The following is a 25201-nucleotide window of genomic DNA, read 5'->3' on the forward strand; positions in this document are numbered from 1 at the left end:
TCAATGCAAGATCTTGGAGAAAAATTAATGCAACACTAGATGGAAATAAATCTTTTGACATTGCAGAAGTTTATCGAAACAATGCCACAGTGAATGCATGCCGTAATCAAAGCTTAAGGCGGTCCAACAAAGTATTAGTGAGCGACCTTTTTTTTTGGTGGCAACTTTTTTTTTTGCCAGGCACTGTATATATATATATATATATATATATATATATATATATATATATATATATATATATATATATATATATATATATATATATATATATATATATATACCGTATATTCACATATTAAAACTACTTTATTCCCACTGATCACAGCAAATATAGCTGCAAGATTGAGATTATTTAGATGAAAAAACACCTGCTAGCCACCGCGGTGAAGAGGAGGAGACCCGCCCAGAGGCTGCTGTTGAATTAAGTTTTCAGGTAGAAAAATAGAGCTGGAGCAAAACTGAGTATGATTGTGCTTTATTAATGTATTTATTACAAAGTATTAATCAAACCCATCGAAGTCATCATCCTCTGTTTCTGAATTAAACAGATGCGCTAAATCAGACATGCCAGTTTCCCCTTCTTCGCTGTCAGTCACTTTCCGTGCAGCGCAGCTCCTCAGAAATAATGCCGGCTTTTGCAAAAGCTCGAACAACAGAGCCAGCAGACACGTTTGTCCAAGCATCTACAATCCATCCGCAAACTGTGGCGTAACCTGCCCGGCGCTGCCTTCCACTTATCCTGAAACTGTGGTCTCCGTCTGTCATCCATCGCTCCCACGCCGCTGGCAGCCTTACTTTGAACGGCCGGTTCACACCGATGTCGAGCGGTTGAAGTTCCTTTGTCAGACCCCCGGGATAACGGCGAGCACAGCGTTCATTGATTCACCTTTTTTTTCACATCAGCTGTGAGATGGGCACTCATGGAGTCACAGATTAACTGCGATGGTGATGCGTGGAAAAAAACACCTGGTCTCCTCACATAGCCTACACCTCCCTCAGCCACGCTTTCATCATCTCCTCATCTATCCAGCCCTTTTCATTTAATATCATATGTCATCAGAGCGCTGTGTCTGTCTCGCTGTCAGCTCCCAGATCAGCTTCTCTGATTGGTTGATGCGGCGCGTCCAGCAGCAAAACTTCAATTTTTCCATCTCGAGCAGCAGCAGCGCGTTGGCGGTGCGTCAGATGCTTAAACGATCCCGACGTGCTGCACCTGCGGCTCAAAACGCGCTGCAGGACCTTTTGCTGCACCTATACGCGCGTCAACCATTGACTTTGCATGTAAACTCGCTGCTTCTGCTGCACCTGCTGGGTCCGGTTCACACCGATGTCGAGCGGTTGAACAGCGAGCACAGGGTTAAATTGTTTCCCCATGTTTTTCACATCAGCTGTGAGATGGGCACGCATGGAGTCACAGATTAATGGTGATGGTGATGAGTGGAAAAAAAACACCTGGTCTCCTTACATTCAGCCACTCTTTCATCATCTCCTCAATGAGGTGGTCTCAAAAGTCGCAGTTACAACACACATAGGGCGCACCGCACCATAGGGCGCACCACACATTTTGAGGGGAAGAAAAGACGTTTAAGTGCGCCTTATAGTCGTGAAAATACGGTATATATATATATATATATATATATATATATATATATATATACTGTATATATGTTTTTTTAAGTATACATAGCCTAATTAAGTCTATAGTCTATTAAACTAAAGCACTATGCATGGTATGTTTGTTACATGTCAGGTATGCCAGCCATTGAACATGACCAAGGCACCTTACAGCAAAACTGCAGTCAGTCGCTGGACTGGCATGGCTATCACTACCCCTACGTAGTTAGGGGCTAATTTCTCACTGTAATCAGCTTTACAGCCATGGAAGGCAAACTTCTTTAATTTTGCTTAAACTATTTAATTTTACAAATCTATTAAGATTTGGAAAAAAAACTTCATAAAATATTGCAAATGAATATCTGAATCTTTTCAAGTCAAGTATTTTTTCAAATTCAATTAATTAAATTGAAAGATCTGAAATAATTTTTAAAATCTGAAAAAGCTGCTAACAAATTAAAATACATTAGAATTAGCCAGAAAATGAAAAAAGCCTATATAAAATATAATATTTTTTCTCAAGTTTCTAATATGCTTTTAGAGTATTGATTTTATAAAATATACTGTTTATCGGAAAATCAGTGTTGCTTCTATTGGCTAATTTAAAGTAAGCTAGACTACAGGCAATGAAAGAGTTCAAACTATTCTAACAGGTCCGTCGAAGTTATTTGCCATTGATTAGACGACAGGCATTATTTAGCACCTTACAGCGCCTTTTAGGGCAGCCAATAGCTGTCATGATTTAATTAAAGATCTGACCCAAAATGCAGAAGACCAAACAGAGAGACCAGGGAAAAGTTTTAACAGGTTTATTTAGTATAATGAGATTAGCCCAGTGCTGCTCTGAACACTGCTCAACTGGAACTGAAAGGTGAGGGGAAGACACTGCGGTTAGCTCAGGCTCAGTGGGAAATTAGATTCTTTGACTTGAAGAGGAGGAATAGGTTGCAGACTCACGCTTCCAGAAAAAGGTGTCCTTTATTGAATCCAGTCTGTGTGGGATGTTCCAGTGATTGTCTTGTTTGATGGTGGGCGGACAGGGTTTACTCAGACTGCGGTTGTTCCTTGGTGAACGGAGAAGCTGACTGCCACTCAGATTTCCTGCGGTACTTGAACGGGCTGTGGTGCAGATGAATCCCTTGCTCAGAGTGAAACTCAAACGACCTCTTTGGGAAAAGTGGATCCAAACCTCCAGTTTGAATCCCCAGCTCAGTTTAAGGCTCAGTTGATCCTTCCAGGGAGAGAAGGTCCGAAACGTCCAGTTTTGCAGGATGACTTCCTACCGAGAGGCAAAGACAAAAATAGCAAGGTTAAAACTCAAGTGTACAAAAACTCAGCTTGGCTAGAGTACCCAAAACAGGCAGACAAAAACTCAGATTAGACTCTGCTAAACTAAGCGTGGCTAGAGTACCCCAAACTGGTAAATGCACTGGCCACGAGGTAGTGGCAGTCAGAAGCTTAAGAGCACTCCACAGGTAATGAAGCAACGAGCTGCAGGTGTGCAGGGAGGCCCGATGAGGACGGGCACCACCTGGTGGAGGAGAAAAGGAATCACAAAAACAACCCACAAAAACAGGATTCCTGACAATATGGCCTTTCTTCCTGGGCAGTTGGCAAGACTGGTGAGGAGCAGAGAAGAAAAGCTGTTGAAGAAAAAAATACAAATTTTGACAAGAAAAAGTGTTTAAATATATTAAAAAAATTTATAATTTAATTTAAATGAGTCTTAGAGTAAAAAAAGTTCTTGTTCTCTGCACATCCCATACTGCTGGGTTCTTTCTATATTGTGGCATTTTGAAACTTTTTCAAGAAGAGCCAGCCCCATTGCAGCTATGCAAAATTCTGCAGGTTACTGTTAGGACAGCTCAGTTACAGCACTAGGGGGATATTTCATAACTGGGATATAAAAAAAAATATAGTTTTGACTAGTTCAGAGTAACTTAAATATCTTGTTTATAATTCCGGATGTGTGACACTTTAAATGACAAATTTGATTATGTCATTTGAGACATCTCAAAATGCATTTTGACTATCCAAAATGTGATTAAAGATATTTTGAATTGTAATTTTTCCCTAGACCTAATATAAAAATATAAAAAATCATTAAGGGCAGTCAAAATTTAGTAAATAATGTTTGTCTATTCTATTAAAATTTCTGTGTCTCTATAATGGTTTCTGTATTATGAGTTGTCTTCTCAATTCAGAGGGCCCCATGCCTGTCGTTGCCTAGTGATCCAAATTTCCTAAATCTGCCCCTGCTTCGATTCTCTCCTCTGGGTTTCATCTGTGGTGCCGAGAATTACCTCCCCTGTCGCGGGAGCACGCATCGCCCTAAACTCATGCCCAATGATAAGAAAACGGAATAAAATATGAACGAAAAGGGAAATTTGAAAATTAAAAATTTTAAACATATGTTTTTATATTTCTTGTACTTTGATGCCTTAAAATTTATAGTTTTTGTGTACAAATAAATTTGAATTAATAGGGTTTTACTTTTATGGAAACACCTTTCAGTTAATGTGCTTCAGTCAGTGTAGGATGAATAAATTCTCCGCTCAGTAGATGCCAATTCCTGAGTTTGCTATCAACTCTATTTTAGATAATTTCTGACACTTTATTAGTTAAACTAAGAACCTGGAACCTGTGGATGATTCCCTGCCCTCCTTATTTTCACATTCCCTCAAATCACGTTGTCTTTGCCGCTCGGCCATGATGCTGTTCAGAACAGCGCAGGCTGTGCGCTACTCAGCCTGCCAAATGTTGATAGGGCAATAGTATTGCCATTACTGTTAAAATAAAATAGAAATTTACACATTCAGTTATAAAACGTCACAGGGAATGGTATAGGGGGATGGTCATTTAAGAAGGGGGATCATTTTTAAGATTTTTTTAAGAAGGGGGATACCTGCGCCCCTCTTCCCCCCTCAACTCGAGTACTGTCCTTTACACTTAAAATTAGTTATGAGGATCAGGTAAACTTTTTATGCTCTCACCTAACCTTAACTTGGAATGTTAAGCCAATTTCAGACAGTCTAAATGGGAAAAGGAAAATATGCACCTCTATCCTGACTTTTGGATGAAAATTGCTTGTGAAAAACATTTGTTTCAAGGTGATGTCATAAAATAAATGATCTGTTCTGTCTCAGTATGTCAGTACAGTAAGTGAGAAAGCGACACAGCAATTCATGTACTGCACATATCAGGATTTGATGTGTTCATGCCATAACACTCTAAAGCATCTATTGATTCCTACACCAGGTAGTAAGTATATCATGGGCAGTACTTCATGTGTCCAGGGGTGCAAGTGTCGACTGTCAGCAGAGATGGCAAAAGTACTCACTTTCCGTACTTGAGTAAAAGTACAGATACTTGTGTTAAAAAATACTCTGGTAAAAGTGGAAGTACTGATTAAACTTCTTAACTCAAGTAAAAGTAACAAAGTACAGGCTTGTAAATTTACTTAAAGTATAAAAGTAAAAGTAGAAACCACTTTTTTCATGCCGTTGCCTACATTTTAAATGGATGTCTGCCAATAGGACTAGATCTCTGTTGTGTTCATTTTCAATCATCTCGTCGTCCATGCTACTATGCTAACGCCACCGCCACCAAGCTGCAATGATTTGCCGCGAATGAATACCGCCGAATCTGTCGATTCATCTTGTAGTGGTGCGTCAAATGCAACGTAGATTCCCATCCAATTAGACTGAATTTGGTATTGATGACGTGAAAAATAATAACGGTAACTCCATTGAAATGATTCAAAACTAAAGTAACGAGCCAATTTTTTAAACTGTAAGGAGTAGAAAGTACAGATACAGTATGTGTCTAAAAATGTAAGGAGTAAAAGTAAAAAGTCGCCATAAAAATTAGTAGTAAAATAAAGTAAAAATATCAGAAAAATCTACTTGAGTACAGTAACGAAGTGTTTGTACTTCGTTACTTCCCATCTCTGACTGTCAGTCATGTTATTATCTGCTGGTTAAAATTTGGAATGATGTTATGGTGAAGTATGACAGCTTATGCTAAATAAGGGTAAGTCTTAGTTGTAGATTTGTATTAGACCTTATAACTTCATTCACTTTGGTGTTCTTCAGCAACATTATCCCCTTATTTTAAAGGTTCAAGAGGAGTGTTACACAAGTCTAGACATCTGCACTATGGCTCGATCTAACCCTGATGCTATTGGAGAGGTTGTGCAAGTGCCGACTCACTTCCCCAACAGGTGAGTTCCTGAGCTACTAACATATAAAAAGTCAATGAGGCTATTTTCTTTTCTAATGTATATTTCTTTAGTCAGAGTGCACACAGAAAATATTATTAAAACATGCCTGTGAATCAAATTATTTTGATATGTACTGCATAATTGTAGTAGTGTTACTTGCATTAAAAGAAGTCAGGAATTCCTGTAAGACTCATATAATTTTACCTAAAAAGATGTGTAAATCCTTTAACCTAACCTAAAAAATATATGAATGTCTTATTTTCATTATCCATCCATCCATCCATTATCTGACACGCTTGTCCTAATTGGGGTCGGGAGGAGGGCTGCTGCCTGTCTCCTGCTGTCAAAGGGCGAGAGGTGGGGGTACACTCTGGACAGGCCGGCAGTCTTTCACAGGGCAACACAGAGACACATAGAACTATACAACCAAAACAACACACTCTCACACCTATGGAAAATTTAGAAAAAACAAGTTACATAACAGAATCATTGTTTTCATCTAACTGAAATGTGAATTTGATTTTTATTAAAGTGAATTAAACAAGCAATGCAAAGCATAATATTGCAATGTATATTATATCACTATGTATATATATATATATATATATATATATATATATATATATATATATAGCTGTTCAGTTTGTCTATCAGATTCTGATTCTCAGGTGAAGATCAGAGAAGTGTCACGATTTTACTAAAGTTCAGACCCAAATGCTGAGGACCAAACAGGGAGACCAGGAGAAAAGGTTTAACAGGTTTAATTTAAGAGATAATGCAAACACTCTGGCCTCGAAGTAGTGGCAGTGAGCAGTTAACGAGGAAACCAACAGCAGGTGTGTGAGGTGGCGGACCAGAACCAGGCGCCTCCTGGAGGAGGAAGGGAGACAAACACAGAAACACAAACACACAGACAGGAGTCCTGACACTACCCCCCAAGGACCACCACCCGGCGGTCCAGAGGAACCAGAGGGCTGAGAGAGGCGGAAGTCCCTAATGAGGGAGGGGTCTAGGATGTACGATCCTGGGACCCTAGAGCAATCCTCGGGACCGTAACCCTCCCAATCGACCAAATATTGCCACCCTCGCCCACGGGGACAAGCATCAATGATGCGTCGAACTGTGTAGGCGGGGTGGCCATCAATGTCCAAAGGGGGAGGGGACTCAGCGGGTGGGCACAAAGGACTAGACGAGACTGGCTTGACCTGGGAGACGTGGTATTTAGGGTGAATACGAAGGGAGGATGGAAGACGGAGACGGACTGCAGTCTCAGATTGTTTTCTCCACTTCGTAGGGTCCGATGAATTTGGGTGAGAGTTTGCTTGACATCACCTTGATGAGGGGGGTGTCACGGGTGGAGAGCCGGACCTTCTGGCCCGTGCGATAGGATGAGGAAACCCTCCTCCTGCGATTTGCCCACCTCTGATTCTGCTGGGAGGTCCTTCCCAGGGCCGTCCTGGCCCAGTTCCAGAAGGTCCGGCAGCGGCGGATGTGTTGCTGGACGGAGGGTACAGCAATTTCTGCCTCTTCAGACGGGAAAAGGGGTGGCTGGTAACCAATGGATGCCTCAAATGGAGATAGACCTGTGGCGACGGAGACACTGGATTTATGTGCATACTCGACCCATGAAAGGAGTTGACTCCAGTTAGTGGTTACTGAATGTAGCTTAAGTTACTCATTCTGTGATGCATCTGAGGCTGGCTTCCAACTCTTGATTCATATGCTCTACTTGTCCATTGGATTGAGGGTGGTAACCGGAAGTGAGAGAGACCTTGGCCCCAAGTGCCGAGCAAAAACTTCTCCATACCTGGGAGATGAACTGCGGGCCGTGGTCAGACAGGATGTCCAGAGGTATTCCATGAAGCCAAAAAACATGTTTAATGAGAAGCTGGGCTTTTTGCAGAGCTGTGGGGAGTTTTCTCAGAGAGACTAGATGATAGGCCTTGGAAAAACAATCAATGATGGTAAGGATGGTTGTCATACCTTTTGAGGTGGGGAGACCTGTGATGAAGTCGATGGCGATGTGAGACTAGGGTTGCTTGGGGATGGGTAATGGTTGAAGCAGTCCGGAAGGAGGTTGATGAGAGGGTTTGTTGCGAGCACAGGTCGGCAGGCCAAAACAAACTCCTTTACATCCTTTAGCAAGGAGGGCCACCAAAAGCGCCGACTGATGTGGGCTACCGTTCGACCGATCCCTGGATGGGCAGAAAACTTATAAGAATGAATCCAAATGATTACACAAGCTCGGATGGAGGAAGGTACATAGATTCTGTTAGGTGGCCCGGTTCCAGGATCAGGTTCAGTCTGTTGGGCCTGTTTGACGAGATCTTCAATCTCCCAGGTTACTGCAGCAATAGAGCTGACTGTATATTTACAGTTCCAAGGAATCCTTTTTTTCTTACTTTGGGAAGATAGGCTAGACTGTATTTTTGGAGATATTTTCTTTGTTATCATAAGCATATGATAATTACACTATAGATCATTGTAGTGCCACAAAACTTGTAGCACACATTGTGCTGTTATGTTCACACCTTTCTTGCATCAATGACTCTGCAGACGGTGATGTGTCTAAGCAGGTTTAATGACACTAAAAAGGGTAAAATCAGAAAAGGACAAAAATGGAGACAAAAAAATACAATGCATTTACATAATGCATATGTCCATAAAATGCTTGAACTGCACTGTGTATAATCTAAATTATAGAACAACATTAAAGATAAAACAGTAATCAACAGAGACGCCATATTGCCGACCGTCTGGTTCGCTAGCATTAACTTGATACAAATCAAAATCTACGGTTGCTTAACTCATTTCTAGTCACTACAGAATAACACAAGTATTGAACAAACATAAATACATTTGTGCACATACCAGCGATCCAACCTCAAAAATGAAAGGCAAATGCGGTCTAAAGACGGCCGACATGTTCCCTGCCATCATCTGTCTGCCGCGCTGCTAAAAACGTCACTTCCCATGGAAAACGGTCTCTTCCAATTAAAAAGTACACAACCGTATCTACCTGACTTGTCCACTAGATGGCACCATAAAGCAACAAGATTAACTAAGTGGAAATATTCAAACTTTTCCTAAAATAAAACATTATTAAAAGATGAAACAGAACACATATAGATAACCTCATCTAGTTCATACTACAACCCTTACTTTCGGAATATGTGCTTAAGTCTTATTGTTTTTAGATTTTTTCATTGTTATTATAAGCAGGCCATGTGTGCAATCTCTGCAACAGGAACCACAGCACTGAGTGTTGTGTGTACTGCACAAAGTATAACTGTCACAAATGCAAGAAGGAATCACCTTGAGACAATTATAAATGGGACAATTATAGCTTTATATGTAGTGCTTTTCCTTGGGTGTAATAAATGTTATTCTAATACTGAAATCATACTGTTGTCATCCTCTAGGATGAAATGTTGAATGACGTGAAAAGGTGAGAGAAGACAAAATACAACTATTCTCTAAGTTTCTTTCACATAGTGAGCTTTGCAATATAAATGAGTCTGTTGGTGAATGGACAATATAAATAGGCTCTGAAACTAGGACCCGTATGATCAGTGGCGCAAAAACCGGGTATGCAGCGCATGCAACGCATAGGGGCGCTGCACTTGAGGGGGCGTCAAAAAACCCCTCTAGAAAATCAATATTTCTAGTTGTAATTTTCTATATTTAACAGCATAAAACGATCAATAACAGAAAGACAGCACTGATTATGCGCCCCTCTGATGCACGCCCACCGATTATGCGCCCCCTTCACCTCTCCTCCTGTCGCTCTCCTTTCCCACACAGGTGGCTTGCGCACGCGCCCCTAAGAGACGCACTCAGGCGTGTTTTTCTTTTTCTTTTTTTTTTTTTTTTTATCTTCGACTATCATTTGTAGTGCGCACTTACCAGCAAGAGGGAGCGCCAGAAAAAAAAAAAACTATCCGGGGCGCAAAACAGAAAAAGAAAAAGGGAGATAATTAAAGATGAGTTGTACAAGTTTATGTGTGTATCAGACACATTAATCCAGTGTTATTATAGCCCTTAGACTCGGTGACCCATGTTACCAACCTTTTTGGCAGGGGGACACTTGAGTTTAAATGTTTTATTCAGTATCACTACAGTGGTGTTGTGAAATATCTGATAAGTCAGATAAGATGCAGTGTCCAGTCAGTAACTTATCCAACAAGAAGATCATTCAAATATAAAGATTAATTTTTATTGTGGTTTGACTGCTGTATTTTTTAACCCTACTTAACATAAAATTAATTTAATTCAGCTGTGAGGATGGAGAGAAAGAAGAGAAGATGACAAAGGAAGAATCAGGACAGACAGGGGAAAGCAACAGGTTGATCTAATATTAGGTGGAAGTGAGGGAACAGCTACTTAATCCCAATCGATAATGTTTAAACATTATTTTTAAAAACTGTATTAAGATCTGTAATTTTTACAACTAATTTATAATGCTTTTTGACCATATGACTTAGTGGAGAACGCCACAGACAAGGGTTGAAGGAGACAAACATGAGGTCGGTGATAGAAGAGACAAGTGAGGACATCAGGTAGAAATAAATACATTAGGGAGGCAGCATAAACATATATACCATAATGGTTTGAATTTGGGATGACCATCTCTCATTGTGTTCTTTTGGTTACTGTACGGGGGGTGGGGGGGCGTCGATCATTTGTTTTCGCATACACCTCAAAAATATGTAGTTGCGCCCCTGCGTATGATATCTGGTTGTTCAATAGGTTTTTCTAAATAAAAGATTTAGATATGACTTATCCAGATATCCCTGCCAAAAGGTCTGATGTTGCAGGGGAAGATAATGAAAAGTGTTTGGAGCATGCTCTTGTTCTGATGCCAGTTTGTTTCAGCCTTTATCCAGTCTCATGTAGAAAGGTTGGTCAGATCACATGTTATTTGCATTAAAATAGAGACAGTTAGCAAGGTAGAGTAAATACACAAACTTGAAGAGGGGAAGGGGGCTTGCAGGAAAACTGGAATTCTCTGGGACTTCGAGTGCTTACAAGAGAAAATTTTGATCTCATGGGAATGCTCTCCAAAGGTTCCCGAAAGAAAGCTATTTACAACAATAACCAGGTGAAACCAAAACTCTTCAGCTTGAGGAGTTTTGGATTGAGACAGTACATTTTTTTAATCCAGAATGCAAAATGTTTTTATATTTTTTTCCAATTTTGACATAATTAGGGCTCTTAGTGGGTCACTCTGTTAGCTAAAGGTATTTTTTACAGTCTCTATATTCGAGTTAACGCTTAATCAATTGCTAAACTAGTGGAAGATTATTTAAAAAAATCACAATTAATATGATTAACTGTTTCAACTGTAGGCTTCCCCTAGGCATACTTGACCTACAGTGACTCACCCAAGCACTGGTCTCTGTGCAAATGGAAAGTTCACTAGGCCATAATATAATCCAGGTGTATGTTGTGCAGACTGACCCAGCTAATGAGCCATTGCTCTGGTCCTTTATAAACATATAGGCTTTGATCTTCTTGCCTGGTTTCCCGTTTGGATAATCATTGAAAAGGACATTTGGAGCAGGAGTCCCCAAAGTGGGGTCTGCACATGTTTGAGTGCATGCTGAGGTATGACCAAGTGTAACTGTGTTTTCCTCTCCACCATGTTCCTCCCTCTGCTCTCTGCCTTGGCCTGGAGTAGTGTTTTGACTCTGTGTATATGACACTGTGTACTTGACTTGCAAGTCAGGTACACAGTATCACTGTATCATTTCTGAAGTTTTGAATTTTGCAGGTGCACGCTTGATTTGTGGACAAATCACAACACCATAAACAAATGTTGAGCTCTTTGAGATAAGCTTTATGTCTTTTCTCTATAGGCCCAACATCCTTTGCTTGTGAATTCAGTAGGGGTTGGCTTGTTTGCTTTGATTACCTCTGTTTGTTTTTTTTTAAGTGTGATTGGAGCTTTGGATTTTATGAACTAGCTCTAGTGGTTGTCATGGGAAGTTGAAGGGGATGTGGGAATTGAAACAGGGGTCAATCCCCCCCCCCCCCCCCCGTTGTGTTATAAAAGGAAGCTTTCTATGCCCAGTGGACTTCAGACTTAACTGTAAATCTGCTTGACAATCTGTGCCTAGATATGTTTTGGTTAAAGGGGTCATAGAATTATTATATGGGGTATTTGGTGCTGGTGTTTAAGGTCTCTGAATAGGGTGTGTAACATTGTCAGGGGTGAAAATTGCATACTTACCATTCTATGAGCCCTAATTCAAGCCTGGTTAAAAGCCTTAGAATGAAACAACAGGTTTTATTCCTTTTATGGTATGCTCAGGGATATTTAGATAAGCTGTGCGCTGATTGGTTGGTTTACAACAAGTGAAGCTGCTGAGCAAAGACGCATCATAGCAACAAGCACTTACTCACATCGAAATTGTTGATATGATAGGATGACCAGAAGTCAAAATTTCAAAATCGTCCGGGACTTTGGTCAACTACATTGCAGCAGAACTGAGCTGTGAGCTCAGGGGCTGGTCCTGGAACCCCAGCAGATGGGGGCAGGAGCCAGCGTGGGACGGAGCGACTGAACCTGACCCAGTGATGGTAGCCTGGATACAGGCGGCCCCGTGCATGACAAATGTACAGGCCTGAACCAAATAAGGCAACATCCCCGAGTTTAAGTCAACTCTGGGCTTCGTTTGAATTTGCCATTTTTATGGTGGAAGTTTAGAATTGTGAGATTTGCAGAGAAAGGAGGTGTTGATGGTGTTTGAACTTCTCTGTACGTCCATTTCACCCACTGAAATATCACTATTCATCTATGACAATGTAAACTCAGTTTCAGATTCTATGACCCCTTTAACCTCTTGAAACCCACCGGGTCGCCTTAAGTAGGGGTAATATTTCAGAATGCATAAAGTTCCAAAAGTTTTACCAGCAGTTAGAGCCATTGTGTGCAGCTTCAAGCTGACACCAAAAGTTCCAATCCCCACAGCTCTGGAACTGTTATAGCTAGAGGTCTGAAATTTTCAGCATTTGTGGTTGACATGATGTAGGACATATATAATACAATGGAGAATGTCTTTATTACTGCTGTTCAAAAAAGACCTATCATTTCGAGAATAAAAAAACAACAACTTTGAGTCATATTTGAACTAATGTAGGTTGGTTTGTGTTCTACTCACCCAATTCTACTCACCAATTCAGAAAGTAGAGGATGTTAGCTTTCAAATAATGTATTGCACATGTAATCTGGGCTTACAGTTCCTAAGTTATTAGATTTTTAATTTGAGGATGCAAAAACAGGCGAGGATTACCCAAAATGAGGTGGATGTTAAGTGGTTAAATATCTAGCAAGATTATAAAGGTAATTCTTCTCATTTGATGTGTTTTATTGGTTTGATATCTGACTCTTTAAGCCCCTTAAGCTCAGCTACTTACTCAAACACATTGGCTTCAGCAAATGCTCCCTCACTTCCTTCTCATTTGTCAGTGCTTATTGAGTAGCTGAAAATTCTGCTTGTTTAACTTTTGTGTTTATCTCCTTGTGTGCAAACTTTAATCTGCCTTGTGCAGCTTCAGCCTTCGCATGTTCTTCAACTGCTGCTATTGCAATATGCAAGCGAGTAGTTCTAACTGTCCCTGGACCTCCAGTCTGTCCTCTCCGTTTGGCTACTTTGTTAGAGTATGCTCATTTTCCTGTAGAGTTGCCTCATTGATTTATACCTTTGGACATCTTTGCCATAGACTGCAGTGTAGCATTTAAACTGCATCGCCGTGAAGAGCCAATCTGCTGCTTCTACTTCAAAGCAGATTGTACTGCATTTTTTTCAAAGTAGGCTTTTTATATTTTGTCTCTGTCTGGTTTCTAGAGGATAGATAACTCTTGCAAATAATGAGGCATGAACTGTATTTTTTTCCTACACTTTATTCAGTACATCACTGTTTTTTCTTTTTTGCTTTGATAAACCACATAAAGCTAACACATACTTTAGTTAGCTTAAAATCTGATGATGTCAAAGACAAAAACTAAATATTACCACCCACCAATCAGTGTAAAAAGAGGTTTACACCTCAGTTTTAGGTTTATAGATATGAAATGTTAATTGTTGCTTTGAATTGGGAATAGGGCTGAAATGGTAAATAAAAATTGGTGAATTAAATGGTTTTCTTATATTTTTACAAATCAAAGTGCATGTTTGGTCAAAAGTTTAAACAGCAAAATCATGTAATGACATGTCACGGATTTTTTTTTGTTTGTTCTTCTAACATTAACAGGATAAATATGGCAGGATTATACAACTAGACCCATCCACCTAAAGTGAAGGGGTGGGAAAGGAGAGTATTGAACAATGAATCAGCCATCATAAAGTAACATTTGCAATTGTCGAAAGTCAGTAAAATTAATTGGCACAACTACCTGAACACACTATCCCACATTGAAATATTGAGGTGGGAGTAAAATGCAAATAAAATAAAGAGTTAAATAGTAGAGAGTAAAGCTGGTCTAAAATCAGAGATGTTAATTCAATTAAATTCAGTGTATTTATATAGCACCAATCCACAACATGTAATCTCAATGCACTTTACAATTCAACCAGGTCATACAGTCAGATTGATTCAAAGTTTTCTATCTAAGGAAAACCAGTTGATTGCATTGACTCGAAGGCAATCCCTCATGCTAAGCATGCTTGTAGTGACAGTGAAGAGGAATAACTCCCTTTTAAAAGGAAGAAACCTCCAGCAGAACGTGACTCGGTGTGAGCGGCAACCACTGAGGCCGCCTGGGGTTCAAGGAGACAGAAGCAGACATATACCCCACTTACAGTACCCTTGAAAAACCGATCCATGCCGAGACCGGTCCGAGCTCGGATCAGTTAACCAGGCCAAGTTCGGTTCTGACGACCGTTTACACATTGCGCTATCTTGGTTCCTCGCCTCCTAGTGACGATCTGCGGTATTACTGCCAGTATTGAAGGAGGAAATCAAGCAGTTGGTGGCGGTAATGCACCAAAAGTTGTTTGCCGACCGCCATAAAACACAAGAAGAAGAAGACGAAGAAGGAGGGAATCAAGCAAATCAAAGTGGCGGAGCCCGTCACATTCAGAAAGTTATGCTTGATTATTATTATCATCGCAGGTCGCACCACCCTCTTTTGAAGCCATTATTCAAAATGTTGGAGAAGATTTCAAATGTTATTTATAGTTGTTGTTCTTCTTCTGTTTTGTGTTGGTTGGCAAGCAACTTCCGGAGGGGCATTACCGCCAACTACTGGAATGGAGTGTGAATCGGGACGTGCAGCCAGACGGAGTTCTGCTCATGCACTCTTCTAATCAGAGAACCGAGCCAGGGAAAAACCGAGCCGAGCCCACCTCTGGAACTGGTCTGCAGTTAGCTCGGTTCAGTTCAGTTTGCTTTCCATTTACACATGATAAGTTAGCTCAGTTACTGAGCTCGGACCGGTCTCAACACGGTTTTTTAAGGGTAGTATAAATGGGGTATTAGAAAAAAAAACAGGGATACAATTGGCAACTGCAAACCAGCTCCACAAGCGGCCCCATTCAGGAAACACACAGCCAGGCAGACAAGCTCAATGCCAGCTCCTATGTCACAGTCAGAGAAACAGGACTACTCTGAAAAAGAGGTTGATCTCCAACATCTATAAACAAAGGTGTTTATGACAGCAGCCAGAGATGGCAAATATACTCACTTTCCGTTCTTGAGTAAAAGTACAGATACTTGTGTTAAAAAATACTCTGGTAAAAGTGGAAGTACTGATTACACTTCTTTACTCAAGTAAAAGTAACAAAGTACAGGCTTGTAAATTTACTTAAAGTATAAAAGTAAAAGTAGAAACATCTTTTTTCATGCCGGTGCCTACATTTTAAATGGATGTCTGCCAATAGGACTAGATCTCCGTTGTGTTCATTTTCAATCATCTCGTCGTCCATACTACTATGCTAACGCCACCGCCACCAAGCTGCAATGATTTGCCGCTAATGAATACCGCTGAATCTGTCGATTCATCTTGTAGTGGTGCGTCAAATGCAACGTAGATTCCCATCCAATTAGATTGAATTTGGTATTGATGACGTGAAAAATAATAACGGTAACTCCATTGAAATGATTCAAAACTAAAGTAACGAGCCAATTTTTTAAAACGTAAGGAGTAGAAAGTACAGATATTTGTGTAAAAATGTAAGGAGTAGAAGTAAAAAGTCGCCATAAAAATAAGTAGTAAAGTAAAGTAAAAATATCAGAAAAATCTACTTGAGTACAGTAACAAAGTATTTGTACTTTGTTACTTCCCATCTCTGACAGCAGCACAGGTGATATTTCTTTCCAGGCTGGTGTCACAGCCAAACAGGGGCAGAAAAAATTAAACTACAATGAGAAAAAGCAGAGGGAGCATAGTGTTAGAGATTGTACTAACAAATTCTGCAAAATGGGAGAGTAGAGATAGAATGTAGCAGACTGATAAAATGATAAACTTGCCCAATATAATGTTTGACAAATATAGTTCCTAATATTCATTTTTGTATATATATCAATGAAACATGTTTGTTTTCTAAATGTTTTTTGTAATTCGGTATTTTTTAAATTTCCAGGTTCCTGGTGTGTATATGCATGCGTCAGATAATGAACTCAAGCCTACATTACCGTGACAACATGCTTTTCAATCCTTCATGCACATTCTTTTCAAACAAAACTTTGCTTTAAATTGTTGTGTGCTTGGAAAAATATAAATTGTAATGTTAAAAATCTAAAAAAAACTTGACAGGTTAAAAACTTAAGATTAATCACAAGACAGAGTCAGTGTCACAAATGAATAACTTTTATTTTAGAGTCAAGGTATGTTTATACAAGATAATACTATTAATATAATGTGACTTTTCTAGAGAATCATTATACATAGTTATTTTATACAGGGTTTCCACGGTCTTACATCATTTCAGAATTCCCTAAATTCTGAAATAACTGACTCAGGATTAGTTTTCCCTGACAAAATAAATGCAGTAACAAGACAATAATAATAACATAACAGGTCACCAATTTAACATGTTTAACATTTAAATGCTCCTCTCCAATGTCTAAGAGAAATAAAAATTAATGAATATTTTTTTATGTATTACCTGCATCACTGTACAGAAGACTGCCATATGATAGTGCTTTCTAGCTTGTTTGTCGTTTTGGTCTCATGCCATCTGGCAGAAAATCACCCGGCTTTTTCAAATCACGCGAGAATGTGTACAAAACAATAAAAATGGTGCCGGCAACTCTTCTGGGTCGTTCTCATCGAATGTCGGTGATTTTAAGGTAATTTTGAGTGATAATTTTATTTTTTTTTTGCGATCATTAAACTTGCCCGCCGGGCAAATGCAATGAAATTTGTACTCTCCCAACAATAAAAACTACTTGCCCCAGGAGATCAGGCGATGGTTAACATGGAGCCTTGCACAAGTAAACCTGCAGATAAAGAGCAAAGTGCTCTGTTAGGAACATAACGAACAATCATTTCTCTGATATAAGATGGAGCTTTTCCATTTAAGGCTTTATTTGTGAGAAGTAGGATTTTAAATTCTCTTCTTGATTTCACAGGAAGCCGATGAAAAGAAGTCAGCATAGGACAGATAGGATTTCTACTTGTCCAGTGTAGTGAGCTAAGCTATCAGTTACTCAACAATAAATTAAGCTTCACTACACCAAAGCTACCACCTAAAGAATTATAGCAAGCTAAGTTACACTAATGTGTTAACAGTAGCGTAACTACATCAGAATCTACCCAGCCAATTAACCAGGTGAGTCCAGTCTGCACAGGTTAATTCACGGTGAAGATTGGACTCACCTGCTTCAGTGGCTGGGTAGAACAAATACATGACATGGAGATGACTTGTTGACTCCACATTGCCCATGTCTGATGGATACACACTAATAGTAAAGACTAAGTTGCAGCAAGAGATAAATACAACCACTATTAATAATCTATAATAACCATAGGTTCTGCTTTCCACATATGGGTATCTAAGAGATACCTGCTGCTTTTTGATGTTCACTTTGGTTGTCTTCTGTTTTCTATTGTTATGGGTTTTTTCCCCCTGTCATCCTCATGAAGGTGCGGAAGCAGACGTCTAGGAGCTACTGTATATCTTCTGAGTTGTCTATTTTAACTATTTTGTTCTATTTTCTCTTTTTAATGCACCTTTCCCTCTTTCCTGTCTCTATATCTTTCTCTCTCCACTTAGTTCTTATCTCCTCTTTCTTTCTCACCTCCCTTTCCATCTCTGTATATAGTTAGTACAAAATGTGGCGGCTCGTATTTTAACGGGGACCAGAAAACATCAACACATGACACCAATTGTTGTGTCTCTGCAAGGGCTCAGTGTTCATTTTAGAATTGATTTTAAGATTTTATTGTTTGCGTTTAGAGCTTTGAATGGGACTCCTCAACACATTACCGACCTCCTCCATATTTACTCTCCAGCACATCCTCTTCGGTCTCAGGGTGATCTTGAGCTAATAGTCCCCTAAGACAAGACTTAAAAGAACCTTTTGTGCAGTTGGCTCCAGACTTTGTAATACTTTTCCCCTCAATATATGAACAGCTTCCACAGTGGAGTGTTTTATTCTTTGGCTTTTAACAACGCATAATTGTGTGGTCTTCCATATCCTTTTTATTTCATTCATTTTAAACTCTTACTGCTGTTCTGTGTGTGATTTGGGGTTTTTGTTTGTTTTTATGTACAGCACATTGGAAACCTTTTTTGTTGTTAAATGTGATATGTAAATAAACTGGATTTGATTGCTTAAAATAGATGGCTGAAAGTGAAGCTCACTGGATACAAAAAAATCTATACTTTCAGCTGTTTTTTGTTAGATTATTTTTATAAAAAAAATTTTCCCTACACTCATACACTTCTATAATTTTTCAGTTTATTTTCTTTATAAGACTGTAAAATAAAACAACAAAAGCACACATTGGTATTTTTGATTTCAACATTACAATTACAATGTTAAATAAATTACAAAGCTGGATGTATATAAATACCTTTGCATGCTAATGAAAAATACTCTGTGATCCCGATTTTGTATCTTCTATTAAATTCACAGATACTACATCACACTGCTGCAGACCCTGCTGACCTGCGATGAGCAGACGGTGACAACAGTGAGGGCAGGGGTTATGGCCCGCCTGGGGCCTGACATGGAAAGTTTCCTTCAGCTTTTCCAGAATAAACCCTGCACCCCCAGCTCTGACTCCACAGCCTACAACAGCCCAGCCATTTGGAGGAACATGCCTGTTTTTAACATTCAGCCTGGCTTCAGAGGCCGCGACCCAACGCACCTGTTTGCCAAAAGATCTGCAGTCAACCTGAAGAAGAAGCAAGTTCAAGTGAATGAAAAATAAAAAGAGAAAAAACTAAAACTAAATAATGTGGTGACTTGTGATAGCTAACAGATGTAAATGGTAATTTGGTTGAGTTTTAGATAACACACCAGTTAACTGTTGTGATCCTGTTATATCCATTGTAAAGGGTTGCCTTTATAACTCAAATTGATATTTATTATTCTAGATTAACATATAAGTCAGTTATGGTGGGGGCAAAAAAAGAAGGGCGTGTTTAAAAGATGCTTTCATGCTGGTCGTGGAGCTCCTTGTGGTTTTGTCCTTACTGATCTATAAATACATTTATAAGCTGTATGTTACGTTTAAAATGCTTAAATGTCTATCAAAATGTCAGCTTGTGCTAAATTTGAAATAAATACACTCACTTGACTAATATCTGTGACAGTATTATTTCCACCAAATATATTTTCTAAACAATGCGGATCATAATTGGCTACACATGACAATAATTTCAAAGGCCTATAAGCTTTGCGACATAAATGTAATTTCTGACAATATGTAATTATAATTTAAAACTATGCTGCTATTAAGCTTTATGGGAAATGGCTAGACAACAGAAATATTTTCAAATACTGTTTAGTCTGTAACATCAATGACACTGAAAGTCTATGTTTACATTGCTTCATGTTCGTGCTCTCAAATTACCATTAGACTCGAGAGGATTTTAGGCAGTTGCCTTGGGCCTAAGTTCCAGGGGGCCCCAATAAGCTCCTTTTACATGTACACAGTAAATATTGCATCGTTAAAGTAACACTTAAAGAGGGCATTTGGTCCTCAAACTAAATCCGTTTTGGCCTTTAACAATGCAGTATTTACTGTGTATGGTTAGTACAACTTTTCCCTACGGTGGCCGACAGGTGCAAATGCGCAGCAAAAGAGAAAACATGCAAACAAAAAAAAAGACACGCTCACAAATTAAATGCGGCAAACAAAAAGCAAATAAAATGCAGCAAACAAAAAGAAGACACCCCCGAATGAAATGCAGCAAACAAAAAGAGAGACGCAAACAAAAAGAGTGACGCAAACAAAAAAGAAGACACCCCCGAATGAAATGCAGCAAACAAAAAGAGAGACGCAAACAAAAAGAGTGACGCAAACAAAAAAGAAGACACCCCCGAATGAAATGCAGCAAACAAAAAGAGAGACGCAAACAAAAAAGAAGACACCCCCGAATGAAATGCAGCAAACAAAAAGAGAGACGCAAACAAAAAGAGTGACGCAAACAAAAAGTGTTGAAAACGGAAGTGCTCCAGACCACTAGGGGGAGTCAAAGAAAATAGTATTCATTTCTATGGGAACAGGTGCAAGATTCAGAGAAAGCTATTTGAAAGAAAGTAAAGGTACTACTATATTTCTTTTCAGATACGCCGTATTTTATAATATTATAGAATAACAGAATAATTTATGGGTAGCGTGATAGACTTTGTGTCAGTCATACCGTTCTGGGCTCGTTCTCGTAGATGCTCGCCCGAATTAGCAAAGCAATTGTGCTAATCATACAGCAAGAAAAAATATATAAATTACACACTCGTATAATTAAATATATTTTTCAAGAAAATTCAGCGTTTTAGTAGGCAATGTCTCCACTTTTAATGTACGTATTTTCCCGACCATAAGGCCCACCGTGCTAAAAGGCGCAGTCTCAGTTATGTGTGCCGTTTCTGTATTTAACACACACATAAGGCGGTCCTGACTATATGGCGCGTTTTTTTATATACAGGTACATGTCCTCTACTAAATACCTCTATTGCGTATTTAAAAATAGAGCGTGAGCAAAACTGAGTATGATTGTGCTTTATTCATGTATTTATTACAAAGTATTAATCAAACCTGGGAGCTGGCCGTGAGACAGACACATCGCTCTGATGACAGAGCATTGTGATCACTCCTTTTGAAACAGTTTATTGACACATAAATTAACTTAAAATGCAGAAATCTGCCGGCAAAATATGTTCGCTTTAATTATCCTGGCGTCTGCCTCCTTGCGGCCGGCCAGAGGATGTTGTTGAAGGGATTCCTACTGTCGGCGCACCGCTGGTATGTGGGGGTCTGAGCGCAGGATGATAATCTGGATGAATTTACAGCAATGATTAAGTTTTCAGGTGGACTTTCTCACTTAAAAACATATTAAAACTACTTTATTCCCACTGATCACAGCAAATATAGCTGCAAGGTGTATTTATTACTATTGAATTATTATTCAATCCTGGGAGCCGGTAGTGAGACAGACACATCGCTGATGACACAGGGCTGTGATTACTCCTCTGAAACAGTTTATTTGCGCATAAATTAATTTAAAATCCTGAAACCTGCCGACAGAATATGTTCACATTTATTATCCTATTATCCTTTTATAATCCTTTAGATTATTTAGATGAAAAACACCTGCCAGCTGCAGCGGTGAACCCGGAGGCGACCCGGCCAGAGGCTGCTGTTGAATTAAGTTTTCAGGTAGAAAAATAGAGCGGGAGCAAAACTGAGTATGATTGTGCTTTATTCAAGTATTTATTACAGAGTATTAATCGAACCCATCAAAGTCATCATCCTTAGATTGTACCAGTTAGTTCTGACGTGCGGCTGAAGCAGCTTTGCTGCTCTGGCTGCGCGGTGCAAAAGTGTGTCTGACGCGCGTTGGGCGGAGCTGCACTATCCTTTCTCTGCCTTGCAGCTATATTTGCTGTCCAGCAGCAAAATTTCCATTTTTCCATCTCGAGCAGCAGCGCGTTGGCGCCGCGTCAGATGCTTAAACGCTCCCGACGCCTGCGGCTCAAAATGCGCTGCAGGACCTTTTGCTGCGTCTATACGCGCGTCAACCATTGACTTTGCATGTAAACTCGCTGCTTCTGCTGCACCTGCTGTGTCCGGTTCACACCGATGTCGAGCGGTTGAAGTTCCTTTGTCAGATCTCCCGCAATAAGCACAGCATTCATTTGTTTCACCATGTTTTTCACATCAGCTGTGAGATGGGCACGCATGGAGTCACAGAGTAACAGAGATGGTGATGAGTGGAAAAAATAAACCTGGTCTCCTCACATTCACCTCCCTCAGCCACTCTTTCATCATCTCCTCAATGAGGAGATGAGGAGTTCTACATGGTTCATGGTGGTCTCAAAAGTCCGCAGTAACAACACACATAGAGCGCACCGCACCAAAGGGCCACCGCACATTTTGAGGGGAAAAAAAGACGTTTATATGCGCCTTATAGTCCTGAAAATACGGTATTTATTTCCTCACGTATTTTGGAGAGTTAAAAAACAAATTTTTTTTCAGATGTACTGTCCATTTTGTGGAACTGCCGCCATAAATTCTGCAGACTTTTGTTGTCAATGTGGCAGAAACATAAAATTTGTCCAAGATCATGCAAACAATGCCCAAGATGAGAGGAACACTACCACTGCAACTCCCGATGTTCAACCAAGCACCAGCACAGGTAAATCGAAGCATGGGTTATTTATTTCAGCATGCTTAAGTGTTAGCATTTTAAACCATCTGTAGATGCAGGTACGATCACTGCAGTATTGATCGTACCTGCAATTAATATTTAATGCATTTAAATTATAACTAAAGTGCCAATCATGTATTTTTTTATTACGAATTTCAGGTGTAGAGTGTTTCATGAACTTTAGAGCTATAAAAGAGAGGGAAAGAAAGAAATTTTTTACCAAGAAGCATCAGAACAAAACACAGAAGGGAAATAAACTGAAGGTATGCCTTTAATTTAGTGCAAACACAAACTGGAAATTACATACTTCATCAAATAATTTAATTTGATTGATTACATTTTGTCTCTCCCCAGATTAATGTTGGGCTTATGAGTAGGGTTGGGAATTGAAAATATTTTCACGATTCCGATTCCCTTTTCGATTCTATGAAACAATTCGATTCTTTATCGATTCTTTTTTCGATTCCAATTTGGGGAAAAACGGAGAACAAACAGTTTGATTAACAGCATCAACTTTGTTTACTTAACTATTGCACAATCTTACAAACTCAACAAGATCAAGATGTCCACAGGAAATGTGAAACTGGAGTAACATCTGTGTTTAAATGAAAAATGAATACAAGAACAAACTTAATAACCAACAATGTCTAATAACAAATGATGGGATAATAACCTATTTTAAATAACAAAAAATACTAATTATAAAACAGTAGTAGGGAAAATTAACAGTTCTTTTGCAGAAAGATGTGCATATCTGCTTTTTCTGGAAGGATACGGGATCTTTCAGCACTTAAGGTGTCTCCAGCTGTAGAGAACACCCTCTCAGATGGGGTGGAGGAAGCCTGCACACGGAGGTAGTTTTCAGCCAGTCCAAATAGCAAGGGCAGCGTATCTTGCTTGTTCCACTACCACAGTGTGGCGCTATCCCTGCAGGGGATGGAGGGCAAGCTTTTATAAAGCTGGATTTCCTGTTCTACCCTCTGGGCTAAGGAAAGACGGGGCTTTAATCCACAAAGTGACCACAGCTCGTTGTCTTCCTCCTCGAATAGTTTTTCCAACTTGCGTAACTTGAGTAAAAAAAGTGACGTAAATCGTGCTCCCCAGAGCCGGCGCTCTAGACTCTGGTGCTGCGGGAATCGAAAATGTGTAACTTGCGTAAAAAACGTGACGTAAGTCGTGCTCCCCAGAGCCGGCGCTTTAGGCTCTGGTGCTGCGGGAATCGAAAAAAGAATCGTTCAGCGAGCTGCCAAACGATGCCATGGAATCGGAAAATACGGAACCGGTTCTGAACAGGAACCGGTTTTCGATTCCCATCCCTACTTATGAGGATGCATGGAGATTCCTTTAAGACAGTGAGAGGGAAGTTACTTCCAGTTGAGATTCACCCTGAGTGGGCATCGGAACAAGTGCTTGCTGCTGCTCTAAAGAAGCAAAAGGATTTCAATATAGACCTGAGAGATTGTGCCCATGTCTTGTTGTATCCTGATACAAGGGAGGTTAAGAACATCCCAGGAACAGACATTCCTTTCACAGAGCAAAAGTACAAGGAGGCAATTGGAAAGCCTTACCAAAGAATTACGCTTTACATTTGCCCTGTTGAGGAATTTGCAAAAAGCTGTAAGTGCTTTTGATCTACATTCCAAATAGTTTGAAGATCAATTTTGCTATAGTCTTATAGTTAAAATGACAAAATGTCCTCCTATATCCAGAATTCTGTGCATGATTAATTCTAGCTATGATGTCATATATTTTATCTAAGGAAGCAAAAGGATTTTCCTCTTTACAAAACATACCTCCCTTTTGTAAAGACTGATGTACAAACGTACATTTTATTAATTGCAAAATTTAGCCTTGCAAAAGAAAATTTATTATTTATAGTACACATTTATAGTATATTTCTTTTCACTGGTTGTTGAAATGATAGTAACCATTTTCCTTTGGTTAATATCAACAAACAAAACTGTGTGGTTCAGAGTAATAGAAGACTTACTGTCTTCAAATAACTTAATAAATAGAAATCTGCTGCCCAGTGACACAGTTGGTGGCATTGTTGCCTTGCAGCAAGAAGGTGTTGGTTTCAATTCCTCACCTGGATTCTTTCTGTATGGAGTTTGCATGTTCTCCCTGTGGGTTCTGACCAGGTGCTCTGGGAAAAACGTATAAGAAAATGGATGGATGGATGGATGAATAAAGGAATCAGAATATACTGTGCTGCTAATTGTACAAAATTCTATTTGTACAAGTGATACTAAAATTTTCTTGTTGTTTAACATGTATATGAACTTATGAAAAATTCCTATGCAACTAAACAATTTGTGGAATTACATAAAAATAATAATTAAAATAAATGTCAAAATAATCATTGCTTTTTAAAGGTTTCAGTGGACAGAGTTCAAGTGATGATGACAGTGTGGTTCATGTAAGGTTGCCATCTCAAGATAGTCCACTATCTGACACTGTGGTCAGTCTGCATCTTTATGACATTTCTCCTGAATTTAATTACTTACACTTTCTTTTGATAAGATAAAACCTGTCTTTT

The 25201-nt window shown here is 39.4% G+C and overlaps 1 protein-coding gene across 1 annotated transcript in view; it reads left to right on the forward strand.

The window, feature by feature from the left end:
- The window catches only part of LOC119797745 (stanniocalcin-like), a 37438-nt gene extending 17843 nt beyond the window's left edge, over positions 1–19595 (forward strand). Inside the window, exons 4-5 of the mRNA XM_038306947.1 lie at positions 5733–5836; positions 18923–19595. Coding sequence (XP_038162875.1) covers positions 5733–5836; positions 18923–19220 — 402 coding nt within the window. The 3' untranslated portion in view covers positions 19221–19595. The remainder of the gene's footprint in view (positions 1–5732; positions 5837–18922) is intronic.
- Positions 19596–25201: the final 5606 nt, after the last annotated feature.

The sequence above is a fragment of the Cyprinodon tularosa genome, unplaced genomic scaffold (assembly GCF_016077235.1).
Source record: "Cyprinodon tularosa strain WSP-4 unplaced genomic scaffold, ASM1607723v1 ctg598, whole genome shotgun sequence".
Taxonomy (NCBI): domain Eukaryota; kingdom Metazoa; phylum Chordata; class Actinopteri; order Cyprinodontiformes; family Cyprinodontidae; genus Cyprinodon; species Cyprinodon tularosa.